We start from the raw sequence: 14576 nt of genomic DNA, 5'->3' as shown, positions 1-14576 counted from the left end.
GATGTGTCCTCTGCTTGCCCTGCCCACATCACCTCTGTCCAATCTATGTGGGATTTTGTGGGCCAATGAATGCCCTTATTACATTTTTGTTACACTTTCCTTGGAAAATGTGGCCTAATGTGTCTAACTTTAAGATGACATCAACAGAATTCCATTTCCTTCAAGAACATTAGTAATTTTTCTTTCCTAGAGAAGATGACTTGTTTGACTTTGCAAGCCTCTTTCATCATAATAATAGCACTGACACAGCACTTCCTATCTTCAAAGCACATGCATCATTCACTCATTAACACTCAAAGCACTGGGATGAGGCATTATTAACACCCCCATTTTAAAGATGGGGAAGAGCAGGACCTTGCCCGAGGCCACCAAAGGAGTCAGTGTCAAAAACAACTTGTGGACAAAGCACACGAACCCATCTCTTAACAAACATTAACCGAAACAGGACAGAACGAATGCTTTACATGTGCAATATGAATCCACTTCTCAATGATCTTGGCTCTCTGCTGCGTTTTGAGTTCCTTGCCCTTCAGGATGGTGCTGACGACACATTTAGTAACTGCGTTGAACTGAGAGATGGTGGCTCTGATTGTGGGTGCCAAGTGTTTGTTTTCTTTCTTATCCCTGCGAGACCAGATGCATCCCAAGCAGTGGTGGGGCACCACTTTCTTAAAGAGCTTCTAGAACAAGAAAGAGATTTGTAAATCAACAGGACTCTCAGATTCCAAGTGTTAATATGTAGAAATACATATTTTTACAGTATGCTGGATCTAAAACTGATACTGTATTAACAGATAAATGCTCATTTTCTCAGATATGAAAATTTACTCTGCTCTGCTCCATATATACTTGAGGACAAAAAGGAAATTTATCATGGTCAGCTAAAAAGTACTTAGAGCATGTAGCTGGTTTGAGCCAATGAAAGGATGCACACAAGTGCACACACAGGTCTGGTTCTCAGGGAGGGCAAGCCAGGCAGTCGCCCTCGACGCCTTCTTCCAGCAGGTGCTGTACCACTGTAGTGCTCAGCTGGGTTTTTCCCCCTCATACTGCTGATGGGTTAGCTGTATTTTCTTAGGCTCACTGTTTGTGTGTTAGTTAAATGTTTTCCGCTGTGGCCGACAAAAAGTTAGGGGGCTGCAGTGTACACACATATCACATATCCAGTATGAATATGTATATCCATCCATCCATATATAACTGCATATCAAAAGTTACCAATACTATCCACAAGAACAGACTAGTATGATCATAATTATAGATGTCTATGTAAGGGTGTGATATAGATCACAACAGAGGACCTCTCAGGTACCAGATATTAAACAGATACTCTGCTATCTTTGATCTTTGCATAAAGGCCATGAAGTAGTAATATATATTCAGACACACACATTTTTTAAATCTCTTGGCTGAATGAAACAATCCAACTGGCTGAAGTAGGATCAGGTAACCTAAAAGACTTTTGTGCTGCTGCCCTGATAAATGGTTAGCAGCTTTTTGGAACACTACACTTGTATTGGTAAACATGATTTAAAAGAAAGATTAAAATACACAACACTAAGTACCCTGGCGTTTTCCCCAGTAGCTTTTTCCCCTAAAGGTATGCAGTACTTACTGCATCCATGTATGTTAATTGCTCTGCCACAAGGTCTTCTGGGAAAAAAGAGAACTCTTCTGGCCCACCAGTCTCCATTTCCTCTTCCTCGTCAAGGCTGAAAGTGAGAGTGCTGTGGAACCCATCTGTCCAACATGGAAAATACAAAATGACTCGGTAAAATACACATGCTAAACAGTGCATTAAAGCCACTGTTTATTATTTCTGTTTATTTATTTGTTTTAAAGTAGAGGCTAGACACCCTAACTGATGTCAAGGCTCCATCATGCTAGACATTGTTGTGAGACACACAGTGGGAAACAGTCCTTGCTGTGAAGAATTTACAAGTTACACAGACAAGACTTACAGGTATAAAAATTTCTCCCTCCTATAGCAAAACGTCATTAATCCATCCTTTGATAGTCAGTATACTTTATAAACTGAAAAATCAAAATATCAAAGGCCAGATGTGAATCCCACATTCAATGCATAGGGGACCCTTTGCATTCAGATTTAGTCTCTCCTGCATAGAAGGGTGGGGTGTTAAACATTTCCTTGGCAGGATCCTCTCTTTCTTGGGACCCTATAGAGGTCCCAGTGTGAATCAAGCTGTGGAGAAGAGAGGGTATCCCACTATGGTTCTTCTTCCTGCTATGCAAAGTTTATACACAAAAGGGTTTATGCTAAGTCTCCATGGCAATATATTCCTCTAAAGACTCCACTGGGGGAGCATTACTTGGGAGTGGGGTTATAGAACTGGTGCAGAGACACAGGGACTCCATGCAGATGCCTCTGACATTCTGTGGATCCCTCAAGATGCACAAAGATCCTAGAGGACTCTCTAGGTTTGAGAGCAAAGCCCTGGTTTATTCCATCATGGAAAACTCCCCACACCACTCAAGGATCAGGGAGGATCTCAACTAAAGGATCCATGCAGATATTTCATTCTCCCTAAGTCCCCCTTCCATGGATTTCACTGCAGGAAGAGATCCATTTCAAAAGAATAAAAAATTGGTGAACTCTCCCACCTCTCAACAAAGATTTACCAGCAAAGCTGTTGTAATGAGGTCTTGATTATGAAGACTTGATTATTTTTACAAAATACACAACACATTTCAGAGTATCTCATGAAGTATTTCATATCAAATTACAACTAAACAATTGTCAAAAATAACAAAGGACATTATATGATGAACCTTCCTTATTTTTCCAAATGTTTGCTTTCTCTTTGCTCACTACTTTGCAAACTCTAGTAATTCACATTGGGTCTCCCAGTCATTAGGGCAAGACTCTACTGTATCAAATCAAATATTGGAAGGCAGAGACAGGAATCCAGATACACCAGTTTATTGACAGAGCTAAAGTAGTTTGTGGAAATGTCTGCTGCAGCCTTAATTATCTTCAGATATTTTATAAAAGTAAGCACATGGAAATGGATTTCCATTACAACAGCTTATGAAAATCATCTCTCTCTCCAACCACACTGCTGGAATCCTTCTACTGCCTTTCTGCATCCTAGATCATCAAATTCAACGCCGTGACACACAGAAGATCTTAAACAATCCTATCTCCATTTCTGCTGATTTCCCTTACACACTTTCCTGCTCCGCCCAAGTCTTTTCCTTTACAGCTCCCTTTATCTCCTTTTCCCACTCTTATCTTCACACCTTTTGTCACTCTGTCTCCTGCACCAGAAGCAGTCTCCCAGTCCGCATCTGCAAAAACCACTCTCCTCCTTCAAATATTTCTTTAACACCCACTGCTCTAAACCCGCTACACTTGTCTTGACATCACTAGTAATCTCCATATACTCCTGCTCTTGAACGGCTGTGCTGTGCTTACCTGATCTTGTATTTTTAAGTTTCAAGCTCTTTGGGGCAGAGAACATGGACTCTCTATGGCTACGCTCTTGCAGTCTAATCCACAAAGGATGGACCCGTGCAGAGTCCAACAGGGGTCTGCCCATCTGAATCAGATTGCCAGATCAGAGCCTATACTTCTAAAGTTCCATGTCAATTTATAACATTAAATTATAACAATGATTATTATTATGTATTCAAATCTGATTCTGGACAATCCATTATGAACTTTGAAACAAAACATTGTTTCAGTTTTCCATAAGGTGAGCAGACATAGAATGGACATGGAATAAAACAAGTGACCACTATAGAACTGCTCTCATCAGACCTTCAAATTAACTCCAGTCTCTCTCTCTCATTTTATTAACCTCCTGTATCCTTTCAGCATTCAAGTAATTTTATTCTCGCTCAAGTGAAGTGCCTATGACTCAAGTGGGAACCTTTTACTTCAGGAAATAAGTGCAGGCGCTAAGTGCCTGGGAACTTCTGTTCCTTTTGAACAACAGTTGGATCTAAATATAGAGCCTTTGGACTTTCATTGTTTGGCCTGCTGGAACCAAATCCAGGAAAGAACATCATTAGACACATATTAGCAACACTGTAGACTTGCATGTTTCTAATGAAGAAAACATTTGGATTTTATGCAATTTAAATGCATGAATTTATTTGTCACTGTGTCTGATTATTCAATAATTCATCATTTCTGGAACATGTTTATGAGATGAAATGCTACTTTTTTGTTGTTTGCCTTCTTCCCTCTTATTTCATGTTTCATTTTCTTTCACTCATCTATCAAAACTGGATATTGAATCTGGTTCTCACTCTGCACAAATTCCAGTAACTTTCTAGCTATACTAATTATGTCACAGGAAACTTCCTGACTGGGGTACGGACTATGTGTCAGGTTTGACACTGTACGTAGCAATTTTGTGTTACTACAGCTCACTATTGTTTCAGCTGATCTTTGACCTGGTAAAGTAAATTTTTCCTCTGTCCTTGGATGTCAGCAGCCCTGAGCCACTCAAATAGGAAAAAACAGCCACAGGCATTTCCTTTGACATGGTGGTAACTGGGAAGAGAAGCTTTATGACAAAAAGACTTGTGACTAAAGCTGCATTTGGTCACATCACAGTAACATGTGATGGGATTTTTATTTATTTATTGAATGAATGAATGAATGAATGAATGAATGAATGAGAAAACTAATGAGAGAGCAGCTGTGATTTTACTCTGAAGACAAAAGAATGCAACAACAATTAAATATGTGGCTACTGCAGCAACTTCTGTGCACTGGCAGAGTTATTTGAAATTCAGGAACTCCAGTATTTCAATTAGAACTACTAGACATATGATTCCACACTGCATGCTTGTATTTCATCCCCTATAGTAGCTACAATCTCTGTGGGATTCAACAAGCAAACAGCTTAGCAAAAGTCCAGAGCGCTCGATTCTACACCCATTGTAACCTCATTGACTTCAATGGAGTCACTGTTGATCTGCATCACTGTAAGTGAGATCAAAATCATACACCCAGTAAAATTTACCCTGAAAATTCAGTTCTTCAGGTAGTATGGGAGATTAGGCAATAATAGCAGTGCAATAATGTAACTTACTCTCATTTTTCACTTCTTGCTTCTGAAACTGCTCCAAGAGTTTTTGTGCTCTTCTCTCTGTGTCAGAGCCTGGCATGATCCGTTTAAGGTAATCCAGCAATTTCTGCAAGCAGGGGTAATTGGGTGGCTCTCTGAAATCTTCAGAGCATTGGTCAAGCCAGGCTCTCAAGATTGAGGCTATTGCACTGAAAAGAAATACATTGGAAAAGATTGATTGATTAGATGCAGAATATTTAAAAAAAACAAACAAAAAAACACTTGTCATTTATACTTGTGTAATATATTACCACTGCTGTAAGAGAACAGGGAGTTCTGATTTGGTGGCATTTTTGCACATGAGGTTTTATTCTAATCTCATTTAGACAGATTTTACCATTGACTACAATCGAGTTATTCTTCATTTACAGTATTGTAAGTAGATGCTCCATCACTCCGCAAAGATTCAAGACAGTGGCAAATCAGATCCACTATATTTAGCAGCACCAAAACCTCCTACCTATTCCAGTATGTCTATCAAACAGGGTACCTCTAGACATAGGTTAAAATTTGGTTCAGATAATAATAGAAACAGCACTGCTCCAAACACACACAACCTTCACCCAATACACAAACCAAATTGATTTTTTCTTGCTATTAACTATTTTCTTGCACCTTTGTACTTCTGTGTTTGCGTCTGTTTTTCTTTCAGTTTTGCAGACACAAGAAATGCAGGTTGTTTGAATAAGCTTTAGCCAAGCAGGTAAAATAAATCCAAATGCTAAAGCTTTTGAGGTTTGTCTATCACATACTGTTCTATGTTCAAACCATGCTCCATTGTCTTTCTCTATATAGCCAATAAGTTTTTAAACCTATGCTGACTTGCTATTTTACAAACATTTTCCTATTTTAAACTAATGTTTCTTCCATTCCCTTCTATAATATGGCAAGCAACCTGCTTTTCTGGTCAGAAAGAGTGCTTTGAAAGCTGACAGTAATATTACTTGGTTAGATCGGCTAGCAGGGGCAACTCTATAATTACAAGAACAGAGCTGCACAAGATATTAACAACCAAGGATGAAAACACGCAAAACTCTCTTAGTTTTGGACTTCTTTACAAACTCAAAACACAGACTGTACAACTCAGAAGATTCACTTGGGGCTAAATCCTGCCATCTTTACTCAGTCCTTATTCAGTCAACAATCCCTATGATTAAAGGCTGAGTAAGGACTTCAAGATCTAAGCCCTTTGTTTTATTAGGTTTTATTCTTCTGAACAGCCTGGGCTTTTCCATTTCACTATTAATGTTTTTCATTGAACAAGCTCACTCATTCCTCAGTCAGAGGTTAGTTTAAAAGTTACTTTTATTTCAAATGCAGCTGTTCCTGTGTTTATGTCCATACTGTATTTTAAAGAGATGTCTTGCCGTTTTGGAGGTACCAATCGCTTAACCCAGTTTTACAACAAACTAGTCTGTTGAATTTCAGGGTCCAGGATAAATTGACCTTTCAGGCTTCTGCCCTTTGGGGCATGATTTGGAAGTGAGAGCTTATTTATAGCTCTGAGGTGTTTTTTTAGTGCTAATACTGTTCAACACATTTTTATATTTAGTGCAGTTTCCAGAGGCTTTGATGACGGGCACTTTTATACACTGAAAAATAAACAGAGTTTAACACAAACCCAATCTTTCAGAGTGGAGTTGAAAAGTTCACAGCAGTTACAGACACCGATTTTGCCAGCAAAATAATTTCAGTCAAGAGGGGGAAAGAAAAGAAAAAAAAAAAAAAGTACAGTGCAGACAGCGGCTGTATCCCACTGACCTCCTATGGGCTGATTATTTAATCAGTATGTTAGGGAGGGAAGCATTCAGAAAAAAGTCTGGACAAGTGCCCAAATCTTGTAGCAGCTTTATGTTTGATGTCCCTGGGAAGAAACTCCCTGTACTTGATAGGCCAAGAAACATAGGAATGTGAGACTTCCAAGATCTCAGACAGGAAAGCAACATCATAGAATCCATTCTTCATGGCGGGATTGCAAGCCATAAATCTTTGTCTGTCCCCACATTGTATACTGTACTGAATATTTTGTGGGCTGCAACAGAACATTTGATTTTAAATTGTTGTCTTGAGAACCATACAATGTGGGCTCTATTCAGTAATGCTTTCAAGGGTATGAACCCTGACCCTAAACTTTTAAAATCCTCACCCAGCCCATTGTTGGGTGGGTGGAGAGCTGTATTTTTGTCACCTTTCAAAATGGGTCCACAGGAAACCATTTTTGTCACCTCACATAATGCAATGCAATATTCCAATGCTGTGACACGCTATGAAGATACTGCAGCAGGCAGCCACAAAGATTCTTTTATTCCCAGCGGCAAGCAGAGCTAGTAGGACAGGGAAAAACATGGAAAAACTAGCGGAAGAGAGTCCCTTGTATCTCTTAATAGCAATTCCATCAATTGATTCTGGAGCAGCACTGACAGGTTACAAGATGAGGTATGTCCAATCCTCCTTACCTGGAAGGGTAGCTATGACATGGGGCCTTGGGGGAGAGAGTGCTGATGCTGAAGTAAGCAAAGGAATCCTTAGGTCCAGATGGGAATTTTGAGGACCTCTTTCTGCCAAGGCAGCCACTTAGCATTTTTCTTACTCCAACTGGTATTAAAGAATAAGTACAGGGGATCTTGGTGCCTAGGCTGGGGTTAAGAATTCTGCCAAGTCCAGCACTAGAGTGCCCAGGATGAGAAATTTGATTAACATAAGCTATATTTTCAGCTTTGAGCAGCACCAAATATATCTGTGAAAGGGATTATATAAAATGGCTGACTAGTTTCTTATTGAATCAGCTGGCCAACTGTTTGTTCCTATGACCTCCCCTTTCCTAAATCCATGCTACATATCACCAGTTGAACTGTGCTTTGCAAGGGCCAGTCCCACCACTCTCTTTTGACATGATTTTTGAGATTTCCCTCACAAATGAAGTTAACCCAACCATACTGTCTCAGTTTTACGTTTTCTAAAGTAACATGGGAATCATGCTGTTTGCTACTTTCAAATCCTCAGAACCATTTCCTGAAGCCAGGGAAAACATTGTACAAATGTCAGCCAAAGGTTCACAGATTTCCTTCGCATGGTATTTGTACCTTTAAGTACATCAAGCCCTTTTATCAGCAATGAAGTAGCTATCTATAGAATGTCTTGCTCCTCTTCTCTTGCCCTTGCAAGACATTTACTTGGGTAGGATCAATGTTTGGTGGAAGAGCCTCACCTTCTTCTTCCTAAAAGACACGTGTGAAGTGACTACTTGAACAGCTCTGATGATTCTTCTTCATGTTAACTGAGATGACTCTCAGTTTCTATTTCCTTCTCTAGCGATTCCTTTTACTTGATTCTGCTTGTTTTCCAAAACTCTTCCATTCCTCCAGTCCTCATAATGCCCTCCATTTGTCTCTTTGCTTCTCCTCACTTAACCACACTGGTTTCTGTTGGGGGTTTTAAGCTTCATTGTTTTTACTGGAATAAATGTTGATCGTAGCTTCCTCAAATGAATTTTTAATGCTTCCCACTATGGATTTCCCAGGCATGAAAGAATTCCAGCCAATTTTCTTTTAATTGTCTCACATTTCTTCAACGTCTGTTTCCCTAAAGTCCAGTGTTTAGGCAGTATTATTAATTATTATTATTATATATACAGCATTGTAACTGCACAAGGTCTTTTCCAGTTGAAATAATAAACTCAACAGGTAACAAAAGGCAAATTCTCTGTCACAAAGATCTAAAGAGACAAAGGGGTCTGGCTCAGTAGTTTATTAAAAACAACACACACATCCCCATGACTATTCTATAACAATAGCCCAAAATACTGCAGTATTGGTATTGCAGGTTCCAGTGTTTTGGATAATTAACATAGAACACTGTAGTACTTTTTTATTAGAGCTGAACCTCAAGGAATGTCACATGGTCATTATTACTGAAAGGCTTTGTGGAAGCCTCCTGTGCAGCAGGAGAGGGAAGGGTTAGACATTAACTTGATGCCCGATTCATTTCCTGCATCAGATTCCAAGTTCCTTTTATAGCTCTAGCTAAATCAGATTCAACTGGGTTTTGCAATAACTGAGTGAACAAAGGCACCAAGTGTTTAGAAGTATTTTGATTCACTTTTGCTACCTGTCGCTTGACTGATAGAGAGGGGATGTCAGTCCTCTCCAAACTGGCAAATTGAAACCAATTTTAGAAGGAAAAGTAAAGTCGTCTCTGTTTCTATCGTCCTGAATGTGGATTCAAAGGAATTCTACTGTGCTCCAGTTCATTTGGGATTCAAACCACAATCCTTTGTCATGCTGGTGCAGCAGTAATGCTTGGGAATATGGGAGAAGAGAGCTATTTGGGGACTTCCAGTAGGTTTGAAGCTCACTGATTCTTTGCACTACAAAAGCAAGTTTGTATGTTTCCTGAACCTAAGTTAGTCTGGTTGAGACAAGAAATCTTTAAAAAAAAAAAAAAAAAAAAAAAAAAAAAAAAAAGTGCCCTTAATGTGGTTTCACTATGCTGCAAAGTCAAATCAAATAATTAAAATAAATACTGTAAAGCTAACTAACAATGCCTACTAAATATCTGATATCACGATCAGGCGGCCATTTTTCTGACTCTATAGCTTTCGTTTTAGTATCTTTGAGAAATATAACTTTGGACAGGGTTTACTGAAGCTCTTAGCTTTTCTATTTCCCCTCAAGAGCATCAGTGTAGATGAATAGATTCAAATGTGATTCATTTTCTTTACCGTGTAACATATGTGAAACATTTCCATTATTATCATTATTAGATTCTGTTTGCTCTGCCTATTGATACCCTGGCAGTAGTAATTCCACTGGTTAAAGATATGAGGCATTTCTAGGTACAGGTGAGAATATAACATTATACTGTTTACAGACAACATTCTCTTGTATCTCTCCAAATCAGATTACTCAACAAGATGCCTAAAGGATGTATTGGAAGAATCTATGCAAGTATCAGGACACTGAGTAAATATGACCAAATCAGTGGCTTTATAGCAACCTATTAACATTAAACGTGTACCCTTTTATTGCAAATGGACCTCTAAATTTAAACTAAACACTTCTTATCTGCAGTACAGAAGCCTGATTCACTACTTCTATGAACTTTACTCTGAGTCCTTCAAGTTGATGGCTAGATTCTAAGCACTGTTAGCAGGAGTGCATAATGCGCTACTTAACAACCACTCCCAGTGTCACAACCCCAGCAGTGAACCAGAGGCACATGATCTCAGCACTACACAGGCTCTCCAGTATCCATTTAAAGCACTGATCTGCAACATGTACAAGCAGCTGCAACACTTCATACTGCAAAGGCTTTACTATTCTCCATCTATTCTCAATGAGCTCTGGCTGTCTTTAAATGCTTGCTGTCTTAAGTGTGGGAAATGTTCAGCATCTTTAATGCATTGCCTCTTTAACACATTTGGGACTAAGTTTTGGGTATTAGTACAGCTGTCTTTCAGCACTAAACTAGCCCTGAATTCCTTCTTGGGGGTAGATATGGAGAATGAGCTTCTTCAGAGTTATTCGTACAGAATACAACCTCTATCAATGCCAAGTTGTTGATTCAGAACCTGTACCCCACTGCTATGGTACCTATTCTGTGAATGAGGATCATTGTGACCAAAGGATATCTTTTGTAAGCTTTGTCTTGTCTATCACAATACACTAAACAATTTCAATTAACCTGAGACCCCTAAAGAGCTTGGGTTGGCTGATCGACTCCACAGAACACTTAAAAGGGGCCTGAAATCTCATGGAAATAAGTTTCTCTTTCTAGTCTCCAATGGCGATTGCCCAGGTAGCCTGTGGGGTCTTTGCACCAGAGGTGTACTGGGAATATTGCTATATTATTTTCTGCTATATTATTTTCCTATATATTGGTTACAAGGTAACAAGACAAAACAGGCACACACCTGAACTATACAACCTACTTGTCAAAAAGCTAACTGGTCTATCATGTAAAATTTGGGACATTCAATGTATTCTATTCTATTGCCATACTTTTATTAAGCTTTCTTATTTCTTCTCTTAGTTCTACTCTTGATATGGATTTTCTTTTATTTTGCCTTGCTTCATGTATTCTTTTATAATGAACTGCTGCACTCCTTATTTGCCCAGCACAATACACAACAGTCTGGGAAAGAGTTGTTATGACCAAGAATGCCAAAGCAAACCTTTATTTTATTTTTTTTAAAAAGAACCATGGGATCTTTAACAGCCATGGAGAGCAGACAGGACATTATTTTTTAAGTCTGATCCTAAAGTTGTTTTTAAAATCATAACCCTTATGTAGCATATTTGTATAAAACCAGCGGAAATGTGGTTTTAAATTTTATGATGAGATACTAAAATCCCAGCCGCAACTCTGCATCTCTGAATTCTCACAATAGGAAGCTGGTAAAATATATGAGAAAGAAAAAAATTATTGACTATATGATTCCCTGTGACAGATTTTCCATAGAGAAATGTTGAGTCAGGTAATTTCTAGCCACCAGCACTACCACTTCCTCCTTTTTCTTTCATCCTTATAAAAATGTGAACACAAGATGTATCGATTTTCTCTTCTATGAGAAATGAGTTCATGAAATTATATCTGAATTAGAATCACAAGCCAAGAGAAAGTCTGAGTTACCAGTGCCACGTGTTTCAAAATGACCAGATATCCACTTCTTAGAATGTATCATTTAAGTCAGAGGCAAGTAGCAGAGCAATCAAGGGGGGACGCAGTGGGAAATGGTCAGGAATGAGTGTAAGTTTGTAGTTATAAAGCAGCTGTGTAAAACACATACATTTATTAATCTGATGTTCTTTGTTATCAATTTTTAGCATGAAACTTTCTGTACATTAAAAAAAAAAAAAGAACCGGGATAAAATTCAGACAAAAGTTACCACTCCTAAGGAGGTCTCTGGGTCAAATTCAGCAGTGTTGGAAATGTTAGTATAAATGTAATGCTGAATGTAAATTCATCAGAAGAAGTATTTAAATGGTAAAGTAGTATAACTTGTACCAATTTGGCATCCAGTGGCTGTGCAAAAGTGCATTAATTACATATCAAGAGGGAGGAAGCTATGATCGTAGCAGGAAAAGCAAATAGCAGGAAGGTGTCTGATGAAGTGTGTGAGGCAGTGCTGCTTAAAAAACAACTATCATGTTAAATCTGTTACTCCCTAACCTCCACATACTTGACATGCAATCGATACTCATTTTGCACATATGTTGAATGACAGTATCAGTGAAAGATACAACCTTACTATTTTTACCTATTTTCTCTCAAATTTACATTCAGGGTCAAATTTTACTCCTCCATGGGTATAAATCCAGCATAACCCCACAAAGACATTGAAGTCTCTCTGGATTTTCACTGGTGAAAGTATCTTCTTCATTTTTGTTCTCTTCTTGCTTTCTTTTTTTTCCTTATATTTTTTCCTTCTATCTTGGTATATTTTCCAATTACTTTTTCAATATGTTTTTCCTACGGTACCAATGTTTCTAACGGGACATTTTAAAAGGTGCAATGCTCTAAAATTCATCACTCATGAGTAACACCCTCATCTCAAACTCACAGTGACAAAAACCCTATGCTACACCACACCACTACATACTCCCTATACTATATATACGTGGTCATCAGCCATTTATTTTCCCATGAAACTCATTCAAATCCATTATCTGTTCTGCAATAAGATGTTGCTTTTGCTCAAATTTTATGGCTGGGTTGACCCAAACACAGAGAGGTCAAGTGGCTTGCCCAAGTCACGAGGGATTCAATAGCTCGGCTTGGACTGGAGCCCAGGATCCTTTGGCTTTCAGCCATTTTCTCTACCCACCACATTTTACTGCCTTCTCTGTATTTCTGACAAATTTAAAACTACCACATGGCCTCGAACAAGCGCTTTATGACAAAACAGGGGGGGCAAGCCAAGCAGAGGAATCAGAGAGTCAAGCTGCTATGCTGAGCCCAGTACAAATGACTCCATAGACAGTACATATCTTCTTCCAAACTCTCAAACCTAGCAATGGTTGGTTCTTAATTTCTGACCTCATTTATTTAAAGATGATCAGCAAATGTTTAACTAAAAATTAATACAGGATAATACTTTGTCTCTGAGTGGAGACTTCTATTGAGGATCTCATAGCACTTTACAAACATTAATTAAGCACCACTACACTCCTGTAAGATAAGTTTGATTACTGGTGTTTTTCAGATGGGGAAACTATAAGGCCCAGAAGGTTAAGCAATTCGTCTAAGGTCACCAAGTAAATTGGGCGGGGGGGAGGATGTTTCTACATTAGAAAATTAGATTGACCCAGTTCTAGGGGTCAATCCAATCTAAGTGGAAAAATCCACACCCCTGAGCAACATAGTTAAGCCCACCTAAGTCCCCACGTAGACAACGCTGGGTTGACAGAAGGATACTTCCATCGACTTAGCTCCCATCTCTTGGGGAGGTAGATTTCCTATGCCGATGAGAGAACCCCTCCTGTCGGTGTAGTGTCTATGCTGAAGTGCTACAGAGGCACAGTTGCTGTGCTGCTGTAGTGTAGACAAGCCCTCAGGTTAAGAGTGGGCACTAGAAGCAGAAAGTCTTGATTTCCAAAGCGTGTTTCCTAACCACTAACTCACATTTCTTTCCTGCTAAACCCAAACCAAGGGCAGCAGGGTATAGAGCCCACAACAGTCAAACTTAGTTTGGGTAGGATTTATACCATCTCAAGACTAGATGCACCAGTTCAGCTTCAGTAAGATGCCCCACCATATACTATGCTGTGACATCACAACCACCACAGAGACCAGTATAGTAAGGAGCTGGCCTATGGTGGGGTTGGCGTGTTAGGTGAGTGGCAGCATTTTAGAATATAATGTGATTTTGAAAAACTACATCATATTCTATAAAACCCACCTACCTGAGTCTTAGGAATAGAAAATTCTGAAATAATGAATCCAGCTCTCCCCCCTCACACCCATCCTAAAAAACCAAGCTTAGTTAAAATGCTCTTTCTAGCAGAGAAATACACTAGAGTAAGAGCTTGGAAGACTCAGATTGTTCCTTCTTATACCAGTTATGCTGTACATCACATGTGATGGAAAAGGAGTGTTGGACTTATTTTTTCAAAACCAACTGAAGAACTTGATAGCTGTGCAGACTCCTTTCTTTAGTTATGCCACACACAAACCAGCGCACTGAAATTAAGAAACTTTTAACAATACTCCCATCAGTGGAAATTGTCAGAGCATTATGGAGAAATTGACAGCACAGAACTGAAAGGAATCTAAGGTCTTTACACAGGGTAATTAAATACTATCATCCAGATATTTTATGCTGCCATTGCAAATACAAATTGCAGATCATTCAGGTGTCAAAGTACAAATACTGTGACCTAAGATTCATTCAACTGTTGACTATTAATGATAAATAATATTTCACACGTGACTAAAAAGAGAGAAAGACAACTATTCTTTTATAGTTAATGTTT

General features: G+C 38.9%; 1 protein-coding gene across 6 annotated transcripts in view; it reads right to left on the bottom strand.

The window, feature by feature from the left end:
- The window catches only part of RGL1 (ral guanine nucleotide dissociation stimulator like 1), a 154259-nt gene that overhangs the window by 44391 nt on the left and 95292 nt on the right, over positions 1–14576 (bottom strand). For all 6 annotated transcript variants that reach the window (XM_067535099.1, XM_067535098.1, XM_067535097.1 and 3 more), the window contains 3 exons: positions 5067–5251; positions 1616–1740; positions 465–680 (listed from right to left, as the gene is read on the bottom strand). In XM_067535099.1, coding sequence (XP_067391200.1) covers positions 465–680; positions 1616–1740; positions 5067–5251 — 526 coding nt within the window. The remainder of the gene's footprint in view (positions 1–464; positions 681–1615; positions 1741–5066; positions 5252–14576) is intronic.

The sequence above is a fragment of the Emydura macquarii genome, unplaced genomic scaffold (genome assembly GCF_026122565.2).
Source record: "Emydura macquarii macquarii isolate MOO-44397 ecotype Brisbane River unplaced genomic scaffold, CSIRO-AGI_Emac_v2 contig_3477, whole genome shotgun sequence".
In the NCBI taxonomy this organism is placed as follows: domain Eukaryota; kingdom Metazoa; phylum Chordata; order Testudines; family Chelidae; genus Emydura; species Emydura macquarii.
Note: the sequence above shows the minus strand (reverse complement) of the source record. Positions and strands in the feature narration are given on the sequence as shown.